The 23,310-nt window shown below is 45.4% G+C and overlaps 1 protein-coding gene across 2 annotated transcripts in view; it reads right to left on the reverse strand.

Moving 5' to 3' along the window:
* Window positions 1-23,310, reverse strand: part of ssbp2b (single stranded DNA binding protein 2b) — a 90,580-nt gene that overhangs the window by 3,992 nt on the left and 63,278 nt on the right. Inside the window, exons 5-17 of one of the 2 annotated variants that reach the window (XM_049019266.1) lie at window positions 20,393-20,482; window positions 11,723-11,806; window positions 9,575-9,634; window positions 8,610-8,676; window positions 8,258-8,328; window positions 8,052-8,119; window positions 6,917-6,962; window positions 6,200-6,238; window positions 5,185-5,239; window positions 4,806-4,876; window positions 4,062-4,140; window positions 1,981-2,009; window positions 47-145 (exon numbers count right to left, since the gene is read on the reverse strand). In XM_049019266.1, the coding sequence (XP_048875223.1) occupies window positions 47-145; window positions 1,981-2,009; window positions 4,062-4,140; window positions 4,806-4,876; window positions 5,185-5,239; window positions 6,200-6,238; window positions 6,917-6,962; window positions 8,052-8,119; window positions 8,258-8,328; window positions 8,610-8,676; window positions 9,575-9,634; window positions 11,723-11,806; window positions 20,393-20,482 (858 nt within the window). The remainder of the gene's footprint in view (window positions 1-46; window positions 146-1,980; window positions 2,010-4,061; window positions 4,141-4,805; window positions 4,877-5,184; window positions 5,240-6,199; window positions 6,239-6,916; window positions 6,963-8,051; window positions 8,120-8,257; window positions 8,329-8,609; window positions 8,677-9,574; window positions 9,635-11,722; window positions 11,807-20,392; window positions 20,483-23,310) is intronic. The other variant, XM_049019267.1, reaches the window with a different exon arrangement.

The following is a 23,310-nucleotide window of genomic DNA, read 5'->3' on the forward strand; positions in this document are numbered from 1 at the left end:
AAAAACCAGTGCAAACATGCACACTGGGGAACAGTGGGCAACATACGCTTTCGTTCTGAAAAGGGTTGAGGAAACTCCCGCCCAGCTCCCCATCATCCCGTGGGGTGCCTGGCTGGTTGCTCATGCTCATGTTGCCAGGAGAGTTCTGTAGAACAAAGCAGAATCATGGGAAATGTAGTACAGTTAAGAGTATTAGCAACTAAGCAATTACAGAGCTATATGCTGGAGCATAGACAGAACTTTTGAATTACGGCTCAAGGAAGCTTTGCTACTACAGAAAAACCGCTATTCCAGAGGACATAACCATCTAATCCAGTTATATACAATATGGGAGATTATCCTCATTGTGGCGACATTCACAATCTTGAAAAGCCCAGGGACTAGGGCTGCACGATATATCGCATGCATGAGCAATGATCATATTGCGTTTGTCAACACTGTTTTGTGTCTGTTAACACAACTTATTTAACACACTCTGTTGGGAGATTATTTCTATTCGGTTATAGTTCATTCTACATAATTTCATCTCCTTTTTTGTTTTATAGATATCGCAAAGTTACTCGTGGATATCATGCAACTCTACCAGGAACACTGATACAGGAGCAAAGTGTAACCATTCACACAAATGACACGTAACAGTGCTTAGATCCTACAAGACACTACAGCCTTGATTTAGGGCTTAACATTAGTTCGGTGAGATGCCACGGCAAATATCTTTCTTTCACACTGAGATTCTTCTCACAGAAGCGTCAGTAATGATAGCAGAGAAACCTTTGAAGTTACCCTGCACTCCCCGATGAGCTGTGGCTAGGCCAACAAGATGATTCGAATCTTCTAACAAAAAGCCCAGAAGACAGAAAGCTTTGCTGCTGTCTTCCCAGGTGTGTAAAAGATGATGAAAGCTTTCACCTGGAGGCTGTCACTGGGCCTAAAAACGGACGTGGCACTCTGGATGCCAGAGCGAGAGCCCAGAGAAGACCTGCCTGTGACTGCTGAGCCTGGACAGGCTGAGAGGGACGTGGAACCGGGGCACTGGACTGTATACTGTGGCTATGCTGTAGCACTCAGCGGTAGCAAAGCAGAGGTCATATACTTCCTTTCATATTTGTTAAAATGACCCCTCACTAACATCCATCCTTCCTTCCATCCTTCCTTCTATCCTTCCATCCATCCATCCATCTTTCCATCCATCCATCCATCCATCCATCCTTTAACCACTTATCCTGGACAGCGTCATGAAGGATCTGGAGCCTATCTCAGGCAGCATGGGGCACAAGGCTGGGGTAGACCCGAACGGGTTGGCAGTCTATCACAGGGCACGCATACTCGCACACACAGTCGCAGCAAAATCAGAGACCCCTGTTAGCTCAACTGCATATCTATGGACTTCAGTAATTATATGGTCTAATATTTTATATTATTACTAATTTCTCTTTTTTATTACTAAAGAATACAAACTGCTGGATGGCAGCTGAATGCAGAGTGTGAATGACTCCCCCCAAATTAAACGTGGGTCTGTTGAAAGCAGGCAGGGAGCGGGTGATCTCATCACCAACCGCACGTCTGTCTAGTGGGTGACCTCATCGCCAACATGCAACATGCACCAAACGCATGTATGTCCACTGAGAGCTAGTCTCCTTTCACAGAAACATGGGCCGTTAGCTGAGAGACAGCAGTCTGCACTAGGAGGGAGCTCGCAGGTGAGAAACATGGACCGTCTGTGAACAGACTGTTTGGAAAGCGTAACTTCATGAGATGAACACAAACTGTAATACCAGCTGGACTGTTCTTACATGCTGCTTCTACAAAGATCAGCCATAACCTTCATGTATTAGATATGGATGGTGATGTCGTGGCATTCCAACACACATGCTTCACAAAGAGCATGGTATATATCGCTCATACAATGGAGTTGGACGGGAACTGGATATTTCTGCAGAGAATGGGAAGGATCTCCCAGTGAGCTGATGTAGTCCTTACCTTGGAGATGCTGTCCATGTCACCCGAACCTGAAAAGAGTGAGACGGTAAATGTAACACTCATTCAGCACATGTTTTTAATAAGCATCTTTCCCAAGCTGGGCCGGCTGGACATCCACGCTCCTTAACTGATGTGCGAGTCGGCAGCTACTTACCAAGAATCAACAGCTTTTTTAAGGAATAACCAGAGCTTTCCCGGGAGCCCCGCTAACTTAATCAGACTGATCCTAGTATTGGGATTATTCCTTTGGCTGGCTGATCGTTTTCAACATTCCAAATCATTTATTTTGCAAAGAGAGTCAGGATTTGATTTTAAAATAGATTCTGAACTGCAATTTTTACAATATTTATAACCCAAAAATAGCACTGAATATATAATACAGTACAACACAATATTAAACTTAATACGGTGTCTATAACAAAGAAATAGATCCACTTTAATACTGGATTTAGGATTCAACACCAAAAACAGCTTCAGATCAAATGTCAAATACCCGGTAAATAATACAGGACTAAACGTTTATGCAAGACAATAAATGTCCATAAGAGGGCAGCTTTGAACTGCTCTGGGGTGTTTTCCCTGCAACATCAGGTCTTGCTCTCCAGCCACACCTGACACTGTCCTTGGACTGTTGGACTAGGCGGCAGTATAATGAACTGGAACTCTTCTCACTAGAACCTACTATATGCGTTCTCATACATTTAATAATATTGAAGTACTACTGCTTACTTAAATTGCAAAATATCACTCTACTACCAGGTACTTCCATCCATCCATTATTGCATCTGCTGAATCCCAACTGGGGTTGGGGGGGACCGGAGCCTATCCTGGGGTCAGGGCAGGTGGGAACCAGCCCTGAACAGTCGCCCACACACACACACACACACACACACACACACACACACACACACACACACACACACGCACACGCACACAGTTACAGGGCCAATTTAGAATCGCCAATTAACCTCCCCTGTGTGCTTTTTGACCTGCAGAGGAAACCGGAGCCCTCGGCAGGATCCCACGTGAACACGGTGTGAGAGTGTGAACTGCACGAAGAAAGGGCCCGGGACTGAACCCAGGACCTTCTTGTTGTGGGGCAGCAATGCTGGCCACTGCGCTGCCCCACCACTGGATACTTTTGATTATTAATCGTTCAGAGACGTTACATAAAACCTTCATGACTTCCAAGCCTCTAGGGCTGCCTTTGCATGTGCATATTGATACACTTCTTGTATCAATCATCCCACAGTCTCCCATACGATACATCTTCTAATGTAAAAATATATTTTCCAGGAATGACGCTGAATTCAGGAAAGCCGATCACTCACAGCCGACTCAATAGGTAGCACTGTGAAGCTCACACCCCTCAAGACAGGGACTGAAACGCGGTCCTGCTCTCTGTGCAGTCCACATGTTCTCCGTGTAAATCATCCTGTGCAGCGTGTCTCCCCCACTTGTCAGCTTTGTCTGCTTGCTACAGGCTCCATACTGACTATGACTCTGTACTGCATGAGTGCGTATGGAAGATGGATGAATGGATGAATGCATAATAGTAATTTAATTATTATGTTGCTTAGCTGACAGCAGAGAGAATTAGAATTTAACCCAATTACACTGCTGGCCATTTACAGGAGCAATTGAGTTTAAGTGTCTTGCTTAATGGGTACAACAGCGCTGATCCATCACTGGCATACTACCATACTACAGTACATACCTGCTGCCTCTTTGATATACATTTAGCAACACATTTTACACTTCTTGGTCTTGTAATCATGCTCTTAACCCATCACTGGCCAATCCAAGCTGCCAGTGTAAGAAAGAAGCCTTTTCTTGAAAACATGGACATGTGCCACAAATGAAGTATGCAAGACACCTCCAGAAGACCAAAGCAATTTTTAGTAGCTGTTAACAGCACATCCATACTCTGTGTCACACTTACGAATGTGTAGAATCATGACCAACCAACCCAGAATATAAAACCAGTCCCCAATAAAGAATCACACAATTTTAAATATTTATGGACTTAAGCGGGCATTATCCTAAGACACTAAGGATGAAAAATAATGCCTATATAATACCTAGTGACCCATTCATGTGGTGTGGCTCCATCCCGGCCATGCCCCCCATGGGTCCGTCTGCTCCGGGGCCCATTGGGAACTGGGGAACACAGACAATACAAGAAGCTGAGCATGCTGGGAAAGACATCCAAACATGGAATTCAAATCCTTCTTCCCAGCAGGTAGCCAATCTGCTTCTTTAAAAGAGATCATCATCAATTAAGAAACAATCCACCCTCACTATCGAAGATATCAACTAACAACTTAACTCAGTCCATCCCACTAACTATTACATAATTATTTCACTTGCCATGAACATTTGGTACGTTTCCCCAGAGATGACCACTGCACTGCACCTCAGTGCCCACTGTTCCTCAAGAAAAGGCTGCAGTATATCATCTCTAATGGATTATCCCACTGCCCCCTAGTAACAGAGAACTTTAATTGATCTCCAGAGAGTTATACCACTGTCACATTCTGGGAAAGTGATTTTACATTCGCAAAGTGACCAAAAGGCCACTGCATAGTTCGGAAACTACAGTCCCAACACATCTCATTGGGATTTACCACCTTTCCACACAGAATCAGAAATGTAACAGTGAAATACAATCAGATTTCCAACAAAATTTGGAAACAAAATATCGAGTAACACAAAAATGTATATACCGACGTAAATTTTACATGTTAATTTTATAATTCTTTCCAGACCCGTCTGATGAGTATTACAGCATATGGTATGTATTGTGAGAAGATGACTCTTCTTACGTTTGACCGGTTTGATCCCGGTGGCACTGCATTGATCATAGTGTACATGTTTTCACCAGAGTTTGTGGAGTCTGAAAGAGAAGCAGACATGAATAAAGAGCTAAATGCATGAATGGTACTTATCAGCATTAATGTTTGCGAAGAAGTGACGGTTCTATTTGCAAAAGCATGATATTCTGCCGTCGATGTAACAGCATGAGCAGACAGATGCACTGTAATGCAGACATTATTACCACCATTATTATCAAAGAGAGACTCCGGAGGCACAGCAGCTGAATGACACACCTGCTAGCGGAATGGAAGGCACCTCACAGACACGCCCCATTCTCCACTCACAAACACACACACGTACACTGCTGGGCTATATTCTGAAGTGTACCTGCCGGGCTGGGCATTATGGGAGTTCCGGGTGGGCCGCCTCCTCCGGGTGGACCCTGGTGGGAGGAACCGCAAGCGGCATTTACACTTAGGGCTCTGAGTACACCAGGCCAACACAATCTTAACATACTGTACGTAGAGAGCTTTTCAGCCAATATTATTTTTTTTGAGTAACCATCTTACTGGCTTGGTTCAAATGACAGTATGGCTTCCAATGCTCGGATTGTGATGATTGTGCCACTGCTTATGTGTTCTGACTGTAACCATTCTGAGGATTCGAATATTCACTTGTGACTGAAGTGAATTTGCATGCACACGGGTCCATAGGTCTCTGGCTTAACGCTGTAGTCCACTATCTTCCCACAAAGCCGAGAGAGCATGTTACCTCTCCCAGAATCCCAAATCGAATTAGAAACCATCCTGCTGACTGGACTGTGACTTCCCGGGCAGGCCTCACAGCAGAGCAGTTTCAGTAAATAACGCTGCACCACTATGCTTGCACCTCTAATTGATGTGCAGGAGGAGCCGGGCCAATGGACAGCTGATGGCACAGCCTCGTGCCTGCAGTAACTGCACAGCTGCTTTACTCATATGTGTTAAATAGCCCCCGTGTCACCATGGCAACGCAATAAGGAAGCACATGGCGCGCACGGATGCGTTCTCTTAATGATACGGCTCCCCGATAACCGAGTCAGTCTGCTGAAATCATGACCCTCATATCGTTCTAAGCTGCAATCACCACATTAATGAACCAAATCTACAATATGGCTTCAGTCTGCTTCCCTTCACGACCTCTTTATTTTCTGTTTATGATGCACAATTTCATTTGCTCTTTCTTATATTACATTTTATGATATGCCTGGGGCCCGCTAGGCTGCGTGAACATTAAATGCAGCCATCTTGAACACTATGCTAGCCTGCGCGCAACTGGAGCTCTGGTGGCCTGGAAGTTACCGGATAAACTGGACATATAGCCCATAACTGGTACAAGCCACCGCAAAATGAATATCACGTACCGCATAACTTCCTGGAGATGCGGAGGTGTAGGGGGGGATCTGAAGAGGAGAAAACACCAAATTATCACACACACACACACACACACACACACACACACACACCCTAACATGCAGGAACAGAGAGGGACCGGCTGACGGGTTCAGATATAATCAAAATCGTTTAGACAGCTGCCATGAGGGGAGAAGAGCTAAGATCTTGCAAGCATTTAAAAAAAAAATGTATAAGAAAGTAATACCAGTTAGTGTGGATCTGTCTCTCTCCCGCCTTTATTTTTACTGAATAATTTGCTATTGTAAAAGCTCAGGCAATCAAGCAGTGTATAAACAAAAGTGTGGCGCCCCCCCGTGGTGTGGTTTTACATAAAAATTACAGTATGTGGCAGGAAAAGAAGCTGCCCCTTTGAAGGTCATATAGGGTCACAGTGCATGACAGAGACACAGTGAATGAGTCAGAGAAGATTTATTGCATTTCAGAAAACCCCTGTGTGGAGTCATTTACTACAGGGGCAGAAAAGCAATGAAGAGTAATTATAAAATAAACAGAATTGATGCAACAAATACAACTTTTCATACAAGAGAAATAACTTGCATAACTTGTTAAACACAAAGATTAAAAGCGAAAAAGAGCATTAATTCCTTTTTGAAATAAAAAAGGGAGAGAGACAAACACTTTATGATCTTAGGACATAACCAAGTATAATTGTAGGAGTTACTCACAGAGTTGTTGTTGGGGGGGTTTGGCCAGGGTCTGCCCCCGGGACCCCTAAGGAACACAGAAGGTTGTTAGTTCAACATCTGCAAAGGGTGTTTTGTTTCAGTCTCAGGCTTTTTGCCTCCCCCTTTGCTGACATTTGGCCTCAGGAAGACAAAGACTCTGATAGGCTGAGAGAAGAGACACAGTCAGTGATGTCACGCTGACTCGCCACTTCGTGTCGCTTGGCCGTCAGCGCTCAGGTGACACAGACGTGCTCAGATCTGCCATCTCAGTGACGTTTGTGTCAGTTTGTATGTGTCCCAAATGCTCGTCTCCTCCACAATTAACAGAGTCACAGTACTGACTTGCAGGGGAGAATAACAGAACGAGGAAATGACATTTTCCTGCCTGCGTGCAAAAGGATGAGTGTGTGAGACAGACTTGTTTCTGAGGATCTGGCTCCATGGAAACACATTAACACGTAATTTACTTTCACCACTGAAATTCACTCCATCAAAATGCTCTTTCACAAAAATAACACAAATAAACAAATAAATAAATTATGCTATCCGGATGGCTCATATGAGTGTGCACTCAACTAAATGCTCACAAGAACAATTAAGAACTCAAAGGCAGCTCCTCGTCAAGCAACTGACAGTCAAATTGGATATTTAATTTACACGACGTGATGCAGATCTTGGAACAATGGTGTTTTACTGGGACAGAAGATGCCACATTGTACTTCACCTAAGTTTGTACAGTAATAATTGCCAAAATGTAGTAAGGAACATTTTGTAATAGGTACAAGATGAACAAAACCTTAACTTTGGAAAGTCAAAAATATGGACATCATTAACAGCCACCTTATGCCTGGTTCTTTAAGGCATCAAATCTAGACAGTCCGGTAGCTTCCCCGTAAGTACCACTGGGGTGCATAGCGTCCCTGCTCACTACCCTTCCATCATCTATGAAAAATGAAGACATTTATTACAACGGCAGCATCTCTTCAGGCTGCATGTTCAGCTTGGTGTTTTGTCAAATAGAACACATGCGTCCATGACAAGACATACGTCAATAAAAGTCACTATTGCCAAATGGCTTTAGCTCTGCAAGGTCATTTTTCATATTTTCATAACTGGAGGTTGGGGGTGTACTTACATGTTCATTCCAGGCATTCCCGGGCCCCCCAAAGCATTGAGGGGTGGTCTCATTCCTCCTCCGTAGCTCTGCAACAGCAAGCGTGATTGAGGCAAAGAGTCAAAGACTGGTGCAAGATCAAAAAAGGATCCCAGCTGGCAGATAAATTCCATAAAGAGAGAACTGGGAGTATTTCTGACAGAATTAAGAACTGGTTGGTGCAGTACCTGCGGACCGAGAGGTACCATGCCCCTGGGAGGGGTCATTCGCTGCATAGCTCCGCCCATATTTGGATGACCTGAAAGATAACAAAATTGATGACAGGACACCCAAAAAATCTGAAAGATAACAAAAAACTATGAAAAGCCATTCAAAAACCCCTGTTTTTGATCCACACCAGTGTAGAATTTAAAATATTGCCTAAAAACACATTTTTCCCACTTACAAATTCTTTAACTGTAACCCTTATCACAATAAGAGGGAAGGTAAAACATGACACAGTAGTATGACCTGGGTCTGCAGCCCGGTAAATGGACATGTAGGGAAAGCAGAGAAGGCTTTGAGCTGCCTGCTACTGACCTTGCTGTCTTGTAGGGTCCATTCCACTGGGCAGTAAGGGCTGGTTTCCTGGAACTCCCCCCATACCCTGCACAGAGGAAACGCTGTTTACTTAAATCTATGCATTATGTCATAGTCCCTGAGAACTGAGGCACGCTGGGAAGGTGACCTGCTTTACACTAAGGAGGAAGAACCCGCAATCGCACTGGTCGATTCATGTTTACAGATCATAGCACAGATAATAATAGAGATTAAACATTTTCTGAAGCAAATTCATCCATCCATGCCTCCATCTATTCATCAATCCATCCATCCGGCAAGCTACTTATTCAGCACAGAGTCACACTGAGCCCGAGGCTCAGGACATTATGTGTGGGAATGACTGGAAGGAGCAGCAGTGGACACAGACACACACTGGCAGGAGACCTCCATTAAGCTAAGTGAACGTCTCTGCACCGTGGCAGGAAAGCAGAGTTCCCGGAGGATAGCCACACACAGGCAGCGCACGCAAACCCGAGTCGGAAGGTGTGAGGCCAGCCCAGCCAATCGCAGGGCTGCCCCTTAACAAATCCCAACAGGATTAATTATACGGCAACCATCACTGGTACAGCTGACATTTCATTCAACTTTCACATTCGTAAAAAAATAAAATAAAAAACATGTGATACAGAAATAAACCAAAGAACAAGACTTGATTTTCATGAATGCACAACCCAAAGTCGTAAAAAAAAAAATGAGATTTGGGTGCAATTTGCATTTATATTAACTTTATATTAAAACAACTAAGTTTTATATTTTAAATAGATTCCATTCAATAAACAGCAATCTATTACTGTGGTGTGTTGGTATTCCGGATTTTAATGGAATTCTAAACAGTTACCTGTCAAGAGATGAAATTATATACATAAAATTGTCAGCCCAATGCTTCCTGGCCATAGGAAACTTCATTTCCCAGCAGCACCCGGGGCACAGAGAAGAGCCCATACCTGATTGGGTATTCTGAGGGGAGGTCTTGGCCCGCCAGGGTAACGAGGTGACATAAATGGCTGTTGAGACAAAACAACACATAAATAACTACATTAAAATATGGATAAGTCAACGAGGACAATGGAAGTAGACTCCCCTCCCATGGTCATTATCCTCTAAGAAAGGGAAAAGGAAATGAAAACCGACGATCACTGTATCGCAACCAGGAAAAGAAACAAACTTTCAGGCAGTTAAGAAATGAAAACCCACTCAGAATGTTTTGAAACAAACATCATTCACTGCACGGTGTTTATTAACCACACGGTTTTTCCACATTTGAAGAATTGATGCAATCTGGAAACGTTTTGCACATCGATTAAACTTTCAGTGCAGACACATTTTTAACACTGGATCAGTTTGTTCGCCAAATTTCACATTAATTTTGCTCAGTCATTTTACAGAACCAGCATCCGCCGCTGTCGCTGGATGCTGGGTGATTCAAGGCCTTGGAATCAATACCTAGTGAACACAAAAGTCCAGCGTAACCTGAGAGATTCTCGCATCCTCTGCTGAATGGGGATTTTTTTTTTCTTCTTAAACACAGCAAAAGAACAGGGAGAGAAAGTCAGCGTTGGGTAGGAAGCTCGCTGGCACGCCGACGCAGATGCAGAGAAGAGGCAGTCATTCACCACAAGTATGACCACAATGCAAAACCCCAAACCACAGAGGCTGCCTTTTTGCAATTTCCCTTTTAGAGCAGCGCAGCCACTGAGTGCATAAAGAATCCCTCAGTGCCACAGAACACGACACCTAGGAATTGCACTCTCTTACAATTAGAGCAAAACAGAGAACACTGCAGTGTAGCCACAGGTCTCTGTGCTGTAAACCTGAAACGTGTGAGTATTTGGAGGTTGCTGAAGATGACGGTATGACTGAAGGGGGAGAAACAGGTGAGGTCTTGGAACGGCAGTACAACCACTGTGCCTGTATCAGTAGCATTTCGCTACAACTAACCCCTAAATATACACAACATGAAAGTAAATGCATGGATTGACCTTGAAACAAGGTCCCACCCAGACAGAAACCCTCTTACTTCTAGGCTCGCAGGTCATTGTCCACATGAAGAAACAGTTATAAAGACAAGAATGAAGGTACACATGTTCTCCACCTGGTTTATTATGGGGTATAGTTCCAGGAAACCAGCTGGTAGTGCGTGTGGAAGAACACAAATCCAGGACGAGTGCAGAAAAGAGTGTCCTTGCTTTTAAAGAAGCAAATAAAGCTCAGAAAACTGCTGCAAAGCAGCAGCTTAGCATTTCTCAGCTGGATATCAGAGATCAATATGAGTGACGGCCAGGTACTAAAGTCACCCGTGAGCAAGAACCGTCCGCCATCAGAGTACTGTCTCGAAACTCACCAGCACACGCTCTGCTTCACCTAACCGGCCTAATTTTTTTTTCTTTTCAAAAACAGCACATTTCCATCTTCACACCCAGCCCGACTTCTGCTGCCTATCCCAGAGACAGCACCTTCTTCACTCTCCAGCAAAAACACAACACGTCAGTTATTTTCACACTGCGTTATCATGACATGTTATGTAAGTGCAGCCCAACTGCGCCGCTACATACAGTGGGAAATCTACAGTGGGAAATCTACAGTGGGAAATCTACGAGCTGCAGCACTTTGACTGTATAACTGATTCTATGCTATGCAAGTGCAACCAAGAGCAGGCAGCCTGGGCCATGTGGTCAGGGGACCGTGCCGACTACGACGTACCAAGAATATGCCGCTGTGCATTATAAACAAAAAAGGAAGCAGAGAGCCTGCTGGCTATTTTATTGACTTATTTTTCGCAGGGAAAATCTAAGGATTGCCAGTTTAAGTCCTAGGAAAACTATGGTTATACCTTATTGTAGTAATTTCATCAAGGTGTGGAAACCAAGTCGCTTTCACTGAAATGAAAAAGCTAAGTCATGGAACTATAAAATAATGGAAGCTGGTAGCTGTTGATGGGAGGGTGAGAAATGCGGCAGCAGCGATAAGCCACTTGACGAAGATCTGTGGACAATTGGCTCCATTGACCCGTAGTTGGGGGGGGGGGGGGGAGGGGGGCGTTGTCTCCAGGGCAGGTGGTCCCTAGATGCTGGGCTCTCTGGGTCCCGTTTTACCTGCGCGTGGGGGCCCATCATGGGGTTGCTGGGGTTGTGAGGTGGAGGCGGTGCGTGGGGTGATGGCTGTGGACCGGGGGGGCCCTATGGAGAGAAAAGGAGACCCAGACGTTACACATGCCGGCAGGTGCTGGGAGACCCCGATGGGCTGGGCTGGCCTCGTGTGGAAGCCGCTAAGCCTCTGGGATCCAGATCTGCTCCCCGAGGAGACAGGAGGCCAATTATCCCCCCGGTTAAAATGGCTGATCTCTCCTCTCGCTGTCTGTGTTGTCACCCTCAGCAGCCACTTATTTCCCTGCAAATATCTCTCATATTGATTTCTTGTACGAAAGTGCAGGCTTTGAAAGGATGATTAGGATCAGATCTGGTGAATGGAGCACTTTATTCGGGAGTTATTACGAAATCTTCAGCCATTATAGACGAATTTCCTCTCTGTGGGATCAAAAGGTGAACGGATGCTGAGTGGGAACTAGAGAGCTAAATGACTGAGTGCCAACGGCCAATTATTCTACTACTCTGCTGCCTTCAGAACATAGAAGAAACATAAAGCTCCTAATTAAAGGACAAGCCGTGCAACACAAACACAGAGGTCGACCTGCAGTTTATCCCTGGCTGCTCGAATTCATCCAAAGGATTGTCTTTCAGGTGCACGGACACTTCCGCCTCTTCCCCTCACGTCAAACGGGGAACCACAGACTTTCAAGCAAAAGAGAGAACCTGACAGTGGACTTTTTCTTTGTGCCACCCCTGAGGAACCCTTTCCAGGGCAGACTTTAATGATTCAGACGGGGATCACAGGTTCTCAGACAAGAGACGCTGCCTTGCTTGCCGTGGCTTTGATTTAGAAGGGAGGACTTCCTTTATCAGAGAAACCAGTGACACACAATGCTGAACGCAGGTCCTTCTTCCCTTTCAGTCATGGAGACTCCATCACTTAAAGCAGAGAGCTGCACTTCCAAGTGCAGATTGGGTGAAAAAGCCACGAGAAGCCATCCAGATAACAAACGAGCCCCCCCGTCTTCCCACAGCCTTTCAGGAATAAACAAGAGAGCGAAGTCCGGCACGGCAGATGTTTAATCGTATCTTTGTGCGTACTGTGTACACGTGTGTTCAGGAGTGAGCCCGTGTGCAGCGCATCTGTGCTCTCACACACGTGGCCAGACGTCTCGCTAAAGCCCAGAATGAACGGGGACTGGCTGGGGGAACATGTGCCGGCTGTGACATCAGGGCAAGGCCAGGGGGGCGTGGCCGATAGACATGTGAGCCCGCCCACTTTCCCATTTCACACATCTGATTGGAGGGGAACAAAAAAAATGGTGCCATGCCAAGGAGAAAGGCATCATGACCTCTCTCAAGTTCTCCCCTGGCTTCCTCAAGAATATAGCTGAGATGTAAGAAGAGGCATTAAACAGTATCTCAGCGTGAAATGATCCCCTCCTATCCTGGGATTTCTTGCTTGAGTATCATTTGTTTTTCAGGCATTTCAGTTTAACAACCTCTGTCAGTCCGCAGCTGTCCCACTGACGCACTTTAATGCCATGCTTTCACTTCCTCTCGCAACTGAGCGATTGATTAACTGGGTAGCGGAAGAGACCGTTGTCTTCGTTGCAGAGCCGGTACTTTCCAGGCTGCAGTGGGCACTGGTGTATAATCCCATCCAGGTTGGAGAATCCTTCAGGACACCGGGTGACCATTCAGAAGGAACCACGACACGTAGGAGTGAGTCCTTGGAAGTCTCCAAAATAAAAGTCTTTAAGAGAACGAAGAGCCCAAGAAGCTGCGCAGGAATATAACAGAAGTGAGTCTTCTAAGGGACCGACTGTGTTTTTCTAGCTTCAAGATAAAGAAGCAGACGCTGCAGCAAATGTCCGCCACCCGAATCTTTGTTTCCACACTAAAGACTCAAACTTGACAGCCATTCCATCACTAGCACTTGTGTTTGCATTTTTATTTCTTTTTAACGGAGAGCCATATAAAACCACATTCCAGCAGCAAGTCATTAATCACAAAGCGCAGTTTGCAGTTCTGTTGAGTGAAAAACGTTAAACAAAGTCTGTATTCAAGATGAAGAAAAACAAGCATATCCGTCTCGTTAAAAAAGAGTCGCACAAAATTCAAGGGAATGAAGCTGCCCTAGACTATTAATAATTCAAATTGTTTAATTAAATCAAACAGATTAATTAAACAATCAAACATTAATCAAAAGTGCAAACTGCACCCAAACAGACCTCATTAAAGCGTAAAACCCATTACATTACTGTAATTTTACTAAGTCAGTGAAATCATACAGTTTCCCATCTCTGACACTGAACATCCGTTATGCAAAGTAGGGTTTGCTTTCAGATTTAATCAAATTAGGTTTTAAATGACTGGACTATACTAAAATACGCATACAGATCAAACAAAAAAAAATAATTACAATCACTGAATTGTCAACTTCAACATCTAACAGGCCTTATGTAGCCTTTGCACAAGGCATTTGCATATTTGAGGAAGAAATCCACTGGAGTTTTTTTTTTTTTAATATTACTGCTAGTATATCGCTTGTTTGGTGCATATTTCATGCATCCACCATTCGCAAAATGATAATGGTCAATCTATAGCAGAAATCTCAGTGCTGAAAACAGGTCATATGTGGATTTTACTCGTCTGATTCTGCTGACTCATTATTGTGTGAATGTCATGTTCCATGGTTCTTGAATGTACATGCTGCCATGTTAGAAAAAAACTGTACGCACAAAGAGCGCCTGACTGTTGAAGAGTGTGTCACGTTTATGTCATGTACCTGGAGGCCTGCTACGCCTGTGTGTGTGTGTTTGTGTGTGTATGTGTGTGTATGTGTGTGTGTGTGTGTGTGTACACCTATCGCTACCGACATCAGCACATTGCCTTCCCTCCCTACCCCCAGACCTCATGCTGCCTCTCTCTCCCTCTGGAAACTTCCTGTCTCTGAGCTTCCAAACAGTCGACCGGCCTAAAATAGACCACTGGCAGCATGCAGACACACTGGCACACACACGCACACGCACACACAAAGGGGGTGGGGCTGAGTCTTCAGTAGATGGAAATGCTGCGTGGAACAAGAGAAGGACAGAAATGGCACTGAGCAGAGGCTCACAAATCTCAGATCAGACCGACACAGCAGTGCAGAGACATTTCATATCTGTGCCACATTTACTGCACCAGAGACATAGGAATGCATGCATGTGCCGCTGTTTGGAAACAAAACAATAACAAAAGTGACCAGTGATGACTGACACAGCATAAATACTAAAGAGAAAATCGTTAGGAAATCGAGAATAAACGAATAAACAAACAACAAAACGGCTCAGTCCGCTAGACCTCACAGCACTAGCAGACCTTTTCGCATCCCTTCTTAGGTGGTACTCAGTCACTCTCCACCACATATGCTGCTCTTAAACATAACCGAATGCGCTTCATTTTCAACTGTCAATAATTCCGTAAATCAGTGTTTCCCAATCTGGTCCTCGGGGACCCACAGACAGGGAGCAAAAATGTGGACTGTCTGGTAGGGAGTTTGGAGGGAGCAAAAACATGGACCGACTGTAGGTCCCCGAGGAACGGACTGGGAAACACTGGTGTTGATTACAGTCACGAAGCGCATGCAAAAAAAAGGCTTTCGCTTATCATCCTCTGCACCCACACTGTCTTATATCAGTAAAAATGCTTTATGGCTTCTTCAGTTTATTAAATCTGCTATGCCTGAATCTGAAAGAGTTTTGAATTTTCAGAATCAGGCAAGCACAATATCAAATCCAGACCATTACAAACTAGCTGAACATAATACTTTAACCTTCGAAGAAGGAAAAAAAAATCTTGTTTTAATAATTGGTCTCTGGATGTAGACAGATTTTTATTGGCCATTTAATGAAGTTAAGGAAATACTAGTAATAGTATATCCATCCATCCCTCCATCCTGTATGTTTACCCATTTTCTATATTCTAGAATATTCTGATTAACATGATTTCCTTGCATTATTAACCACCATTAATAATTTTCCCGTGTAATTTAAGACACTTTTGCGGGTCACGTGAAGCCACTTGCCACACCAAGACCATTTGTTTACTTTGAGAAGATCGTTTCATGTTTTTAAGGCGCCGACCAGATCCTTCTCCTCGCGCTTAAGACTGATGACTGACAACGACCAATTAAACAGAAAGCCCAAAGTACAACTGATCAACAATGATAGTCTATTAATATGATAATTTGGATATGAATTAAAATTTGATTTTGACCAAAAAATATGCAAATTGCTTAGCCTAAGTACATGCATGGTGTTAGTGTTATAAGCCAGTGAAACAAGGAAAAAAATAATTGACGAGATGAGACAGGAAGAGAGAGCGAAACAATTAGGAAGTGCTTCAATTACAAACTCAATCAATGAATTTCAAAATCTTGCATTTAATGTCACAACAAGGCCATGGAAACCCTAAACCCAGAAAAGGACAACATAAAATACACACAGGAGCTTTAAGATAGTGGCGCCATGTGAGATGGATACAGGAAATTGATTTGCCTGATATCATACAGGTACAATCAGCGGAACACAATCACAGCAGTACGTGCAAATCCGCTCACTTTATGATGAAGAGGGAGCGCTTCAGCGAGCCTGGAGATTTGGCATTTACAGGTTACGCACAAAAACCTGTCCGTATGCATCAAGATCTTAGCCAGTTCAGTATATCCTGAAATCTTGAATGAGACGTTTGTTATTTTGTTGATCCCCCTGCTGTTTTTCACGATAAAACCTGCAGCAGTACAGCGTAAGAAGACATAACTGTATTATAAAGGAATGCCGACTACACTGTGCTTCCTAGCTTCCAGTGGGGATTCTATCTCAAAACCAGGTCAAGACAGACAAACGGACGGAGTTTGGCTAAAGCACACGAAGCAGTTAATACACAGAAAGGTAACTGGAGTCTTATTTTAATCAACATCATCTCCTAAGGCTGTTAAACCTGGATGTAAACAGTGAGGGACCTCAGTACGAGACACGCCAATAGAGGGCACTGTTACACTTATTTTGCTAACTTTGTTCAGAGACGATCCCTTAGCCAAGCCTGTGGTCTGTGACCCCCCCAGGGGGTCTGCAGAAGCTGTACGTCGATAAAATGTCAGTATAAATCGACGCAATGCAAAAATATGCATGGGTAACCCCCACTCACCCCATCCTGGCCAGTCCTTAGTTATGTGACCATGTATTAGTGAAAAGGGGCTCCCAGTTGTTATCAGTTAAGATTTGGTTTACGAAACGTTAATAAACTCTGCCGTTGCCCAAAGAAAATCAGTTTTTCGTCAGAGTCTTATAGGAGCAGTGGACATCATGGTTATCCCCGATAAACTCGGCCTTCAGTGAGCCGAACGTTGGACCTGGACGCTAACGACTAAAGAAGGCACCCGAAGTCCTGCAGATGAAGGTCTCCTCTAAGGCAGCGGTACATGAGCAGCGAAGTCTGAGGGAGCCCCGCGTGAGTACAGCCAGCAGTGTGCTGGTCGACAGATGAAGAACGTTGTGCACTGGCTGCCGACTTAAGCCACTGGACAGGGTACACTGCGACCGCTCAAAAGGGGAGAAACCCCAAGGACAGTTACAGGCCCTTATCGCCAGTCAGGCCCCTCTTCTTATTCCTCTGTCACAAGGGAAATTGAGATGCTAATGGTCAGGGGTCCATATTGCCCTGGGAGGTTTACATGCTGCGCACACTTTGTTCTCTTCTCCAAGGTCACTGCATTCATATAATTGAAGACATGTGGGAGAAACATCACTTACCGTCATCCCGAAGCTTAGAAACTCAACACAAACCTCGTTTCAAAGAGAGCACCTGACATGACACTCAGGGACGGACAAGTGACCTGGTTAGCAGCAGCTGCTAATTCCCCGATTCTCCGAACGACAGCGCATGCATGACCCAGCCTAGGACTCACACGAGACACACATTAAAAAGTGAGCAGCTTGTTAGCAAAGCACGAGACAGAACAAAATAGCAAACTATTCCACACATAACCTCTTGAAATTCAAGGTCTTGTGTCCACTCTAGAGACACGAGACTCCATTACATGTCTGCGGGTGTTACACCGGGCCAACGAAGGAGCAAGGAATGAGGAGGCAAGAGGCTCCCAGCTGCTGCAGGGAATTATGGTTGTATGGCGGGGGGGGGGGGGGGGGGGGTAGCAAGTCTGCCCCAGGTGATTTTGGTAGGAAGCTGGTCCCCATAAGGTATAAAAAATGGGTATTCACCACGTTGTGGGGATATTTGGTCCCCACATGGTAAGGCATACCTGGACCACACACACACACACCTCACATGAGAGAGTAAATCAGCAGAAACCTCCACAGGCTGGACTCTGGCCGGCGGATCAGACACCTGAATGTTTCAGCTGGCCAATCACTTCTAGACTGCATGCTTTGGTTTATTTCACCTGGGTCCTGTGCCGCATCGCCTTGCCTGTCACCTTGTGCGGAGCCAAGGACAGATACAAGCCTTCAGCTCAGGGGTGTGCAGAGGGATCTCTGGACAGGGGAAACCCAGGCTGCACCTTGTATGAGACTCAACATGGACCACCCACATGTGTAATATCCTGCATCTTTAATGTGTAATATTCACATTCACATACAGAAACACAGGAATCCTGCGATCTTCCTACTTCAGTGTTTTGCTGTCCAGAAGGGCACTTTAAGACATCTCCAGTAGCTTTCTGTGCTGCGGAACAAAGCCGGTGACATGTGGCTGGCCTGCGGTCACATCATTTTGCCTTTAAGCCAGTGGATTCCAGCACACAGCGATGTGATCAGTGACATCTCAGTGACAGGGCTGTGAGAGCAGAGTGCATGCTGGGAGCCCATGCAGTGCTGCACGCTGCTGTCTGGCAGGCGGGCTGCTGCTCCTTCCTTTTATTTCCTCCTGATCCATTCCAAAAGCTGGAACCTCCTGTTGTTTTATTCAAATGAGACGGACGCACGGTGCTCGTAGTTCCTGCTTCAGTACAGGCTGGGCTTTGTTCCCCTGGCATGGCCTGGGAATGACCGCTAACCGCCGATCTACTCACTAGCTTCTCCTACTGGCTTGAGCCATTGATCACACGCTGTGTGCTGTGCTGTAGCACAGTGCGGGCAAGTCTGGAAGCAACATTGACAGTCTCTTCAGTATAATGGGCGCTTCATGTTAAATCTGGATCAAGTCAGCAAACAGGGCATCTAAAATGATACACTTAGGAGCCTTTTTAAAGGAATTTTCTACTGCGTCTATCCAATTTCGCTAGGCACTCGGTGATCTGCCACCTAGGAATTCGAAGGTGTAAAGAACGTCTTAGAAAGTCAGTCCACTGGAGGACACTCACACACACAGTCATAGACGAAGGGCTGGCTGCAGTGCTGCCTTAAATGTATGATTTTGGACCAGAAGAACACACACGTATGCTCAGCTTCACCACGGCAGAGCACCGAATAAGTCTAAACGGATGGAGGGAGGGAGGGATGGATGGATGGATGGATGACAACAATCCTCAGTTCTTTGGTGTCTATTGTAGAAGAAGATGATATATGATCCTGCCTCCACCATGGGCCAGGAAAGAGCTTTGACCTCACAGAGGAAAGTGTGACTGCTGCAGATCTCAGACATCATTCATATTTCATGGCCATTAAGCAGCGATCGCCGGAAATGCAGTGCAGCTGTAACGGCACTGCAGAAACAGAGTGCTTCCTGTTAATATTTCATCCCTACAAAATGCTGCTCTGTGGATCCGTAATATTCCCTTCACTTCATCCACGCTGGCTACGTCACTCTGCACGAAAGGCAGGAATCTACAGCCAGGGAAAAGGAGATTCACCTGAACACCGAAACTTAAACGTCAGTGTAATGGCTCCATAAAATATGTTCCACTTTCATAACACCCCCGGGATTAAAATAAATCATTGCTTGCATAAATACGAAGGCCTAAAATCCCACTTAGAAAGTTCAAAGGACTGCAAAAAAAGAGAAGAAAAAACATTTTCCTAATCCTCGCAGGGGTAAAGATGTAACCAAATCCTGACTGAACCTACTGGCAGGTCAATCGACAGGAAGAACCACCCATATTAGGCCAAGATACAATTACATGACCTAAGAAAGGTGTCGACACTCCTCCCAGCCCTGAACAATCAATTACCCATCCCCAGACTGGATTAGTGCCCCTCAAAACAGGAAATTTACCAGCCGCCTCCCACTTTAACTCACAGCACCTGTAGCAAAACGGTTTCGCCATGAGGCAGAGGCAACAGCGAGTGCTGTAATGATAACAATGCGTCTCGAGCATGATATCAGTAATGCTGATAGCAGCAATACGTCCACGTCAGCATGCATTGTTTGTCAAACCACAGTATGTACACAAGGATTGCTTTTTATGTGCGGCTCCCTGCATTATTATTTCTTTATTACTATGAATTATTTGTGCCAATCAGAACACACAGCCAATATCATGCCGGATCCAATTCTAATGCTAGACATTTCACAGAAGGAAGTCAGGTTAAGCACCTTGCTCAAAGATCACCCAGGGACTTGAACCAACAACCTTTCAGTGAAGCTGAACTGCTCACTGCCCCATGGATATGCGAGTCGGCGTGTGCGTGCGGACCTTCGGGGCCGCGGTGTCTCGGCAGAAGCTCTCCGTACCTGGAAGAATCCTGGAGGAACAGGTCCCACCGGCATGCCGTCTCCCGGGGGGATGTTCCCGAGCACCGGGCTGGGGGCGGCGGCTGCGCTCTATTTTGGGGGTGGGGGGGGGCAGAAAAACACCTGCTGTCAGCCATAATCCCGAAGGCAGCAGGACATCAGCATGAAGGGAAGACAGTGAAGCAGCATATAGTGGCAAAAACACAGCAGGCTGTAGAAAGGAGGGCCAAGGAGAAAAGAAGAGACCGATCAGGATGAACTGCAATGAAGAAGGTGGTGAGGAGATGCTGTCAATTCTTGACCCATCCATCCATTTTCCAAACCGTTTATCCTACTGGGTTGCGGGGGGTCAGGAGCCCATCCCGGAAGCAATGGGCATGAGGCAGGGAACAACCCAGGATGGGGGGCCAGCCCATCGCAGTTCATGATCATTATAATCATTATTATTACAGTACAATTCTCAGGTGAAATGAAGACCCATGTCACTGTATCAACGGCTTTATGTTTTCTTTGGGTCTTCAGCCTTCTCAACGGCATGATCAATGCTCACTTATGTCGAAGAGACCCGGACTTACTCTTCCCTCTGCATACCGCAACACGACACAAAGGGTGTCCCCAAACTCTGGCCTACTCAGCATGAACGCTCACACACCCACATCATGTGATTCATTTCGCCAACAGCACACCTTCTCATCCTACGGGGCCAAGCACCTTCATTCTGGTCCTGTGACGTAAACTCATTTCCTTGTCCATTTAAATTAACAAGAGGGTGTAGGCATACTTATGTATGCACTTCTTTATGTGAGCGATTCTGGCCACCCACTCGACGAGGCAAAGGAAGGTAAGGAATAATCCTTAGCTGGCAGATGGACAGTGATCCATTTCATGGCAGCTTCAGCCAAGGCGTACGGAAGCGCTGCTGCCGCGCCGAATCCAAGTTCCGCTGACAGCATTAACAAACACATTCCAAACAACACTCTCTTTCCTCCCACTGCACACCTTGAAGAAGAGACTCCCAAAAACCTGGCTGGGTCTACCGTAGATGCTGATTACTCTACCGGAGCGAGTAGACACACATCTACTGATTTCAGGTTTCAAACTGATCCATAGTTCTGGTCCATGAGAAGATCAAAGCTGCCTCTGCCGTGTATAGTGCCATGACACCCCCCACTGGCTTCCTTTGTTTTCATGTGGCCCATACATTATGCCTGAGAGAGACAGAGACAGAGGACCTGATGCAATCCTACAGAGACATGGTTCCTGTCTGGTAAACATACTTCAGAAAAAGCAGAGGACTTGGCCCTGATGTTCAAGCTCTGCTCCCCTGCTGTGATGGCCTCACTCAAGGAACGTGCACGGAAAATCCAGGAAATGCAGCTGCCAATGAAAAAAAAAGGGCTTATTTATCTGGGATTGTGCGGAGAAATGGTTTATGGTCATTCGGCTAAGTGATACTGAAATGCCTTAAGCTCACGTCATTAGTTAACGATGGACTTCCATGGCCAACTATAAAACATCAGGCTAGCTATAAGAACAGTGAAAACTGGAAAAAAAAACTACAACAAAAACAACTTCGACAGGCTATATTTGAGAAGTTAGCCAGTTGTTCTAGACTTTGAGGCTCATTCGGGATAAATATGTGATGACAGGCTGACTGACAGCGAAACTAATTCCAAGCCTCATACACCTAAAAAAAAAAAGTCAAGAGATTCAGAATAATTAATTAACAAACATGCGGCCAATGATCTGCACAGGTTCACAGGGGAGAGGAGGTTCAGGAGCCAATGGGATGCGAGACACGATGCTTTACATTTTCAGATCCGATGACATGAGAGACTCCTGCTACACGGCAGCCAGATCAAGGCAGAAAATGATGAAGGCAAAGCCGTTCGTGGGTTTTCATCTCTTTTTGTCTCAACTTCAATCCGCTGCCATCCTGCCCTTTAACTGCGGTTTGTCTCACCAGAAACCAACACTTGTCAGTTGCCTGATCCTTCATGAGAGAGCTTAGCTTCTGGTGACAGTTTATTTTTTTAAATAATCTATAAATTGCTTAAAACATTTGAGCTGTAATTGGCAGAATAAGGCACGAAAAGTAACCGGCGCTGAGTTAAATACTACAGTCGTTTAATGTCACTCTATAAATCACTCAGATGTTTATGCAAAATGTGCCATAATTGACACATAGAAATGACACAAATAAAACAGTAAGTGTGTCTGCCAGGAGGTGCACCCGATCCGAGAGAATGAACAGAAAACGTAGCCTGAAAATGTAACCTAGAGCCCCCTGCACACAAGTCACGCGCATAGCGGTCAAGCTGCATTCCAAACAGAGCAGCAGCCAGCCGAGCAAAGGTGGGGGGGGGGGGGAGAGGGATCAGCTGGCCAGGTCCAGGCCCACATCCCCCCAGCACACATCCGCATCACAGCATGTCTCCCAGCAACACCCGTCGGAAACAGTTATACTGGTGTTTTGCTGAAGCAAGGATCTTTCTTCTGTCAGGGTCTCTGTGCCAGGAACCTCCCCCCCACTCAGTGACAGGGACCATCTTTTCTGGCTTGCACGGCTGAAAGTGCCAAGGCAATGTGTTCGAGGTGAGACTGCCGCTCATGGGGTGGAGAGGGGAGTCGAACGGCAGGACGACTGGAGGGCAGGAAATCAACGAAAGGGGCCTGGCAGCACGAGGGCTGGGAGCAGGGGTTGGCCTAGTCAGAGGCATCAGCGAGTACTGCTCTACGAAACCTGATAATTACAGACAGAAACACTACAGAATATTCCCCGTTCTTTTCAGCATAAACAAGTCACCGCAGACAGTAGGAATTTTCACTTTATCCTGGAACAATGGCTAAAGCCCTGTCAGATTTGGTAACTGCTCATTTCAAAGCTATAAATGAATGGCTCAATACCTACGTAACCA

This window comes from Brienomyrus brachyistius, chromosome 7 (genome assembly GCF_023856365.1).
Source record: "Brienomyrus brachyistius isolate T26 chromosome 7, BBRACH_0.4, whole genome shotgun sequence".
Lineage (NCBI taxonomy): Eukaryota > Metazoa > Chordata > Actinopteri > Osteoglossiformes > Mormyridae > Brienomyrus > Brienomyrus brachyistius.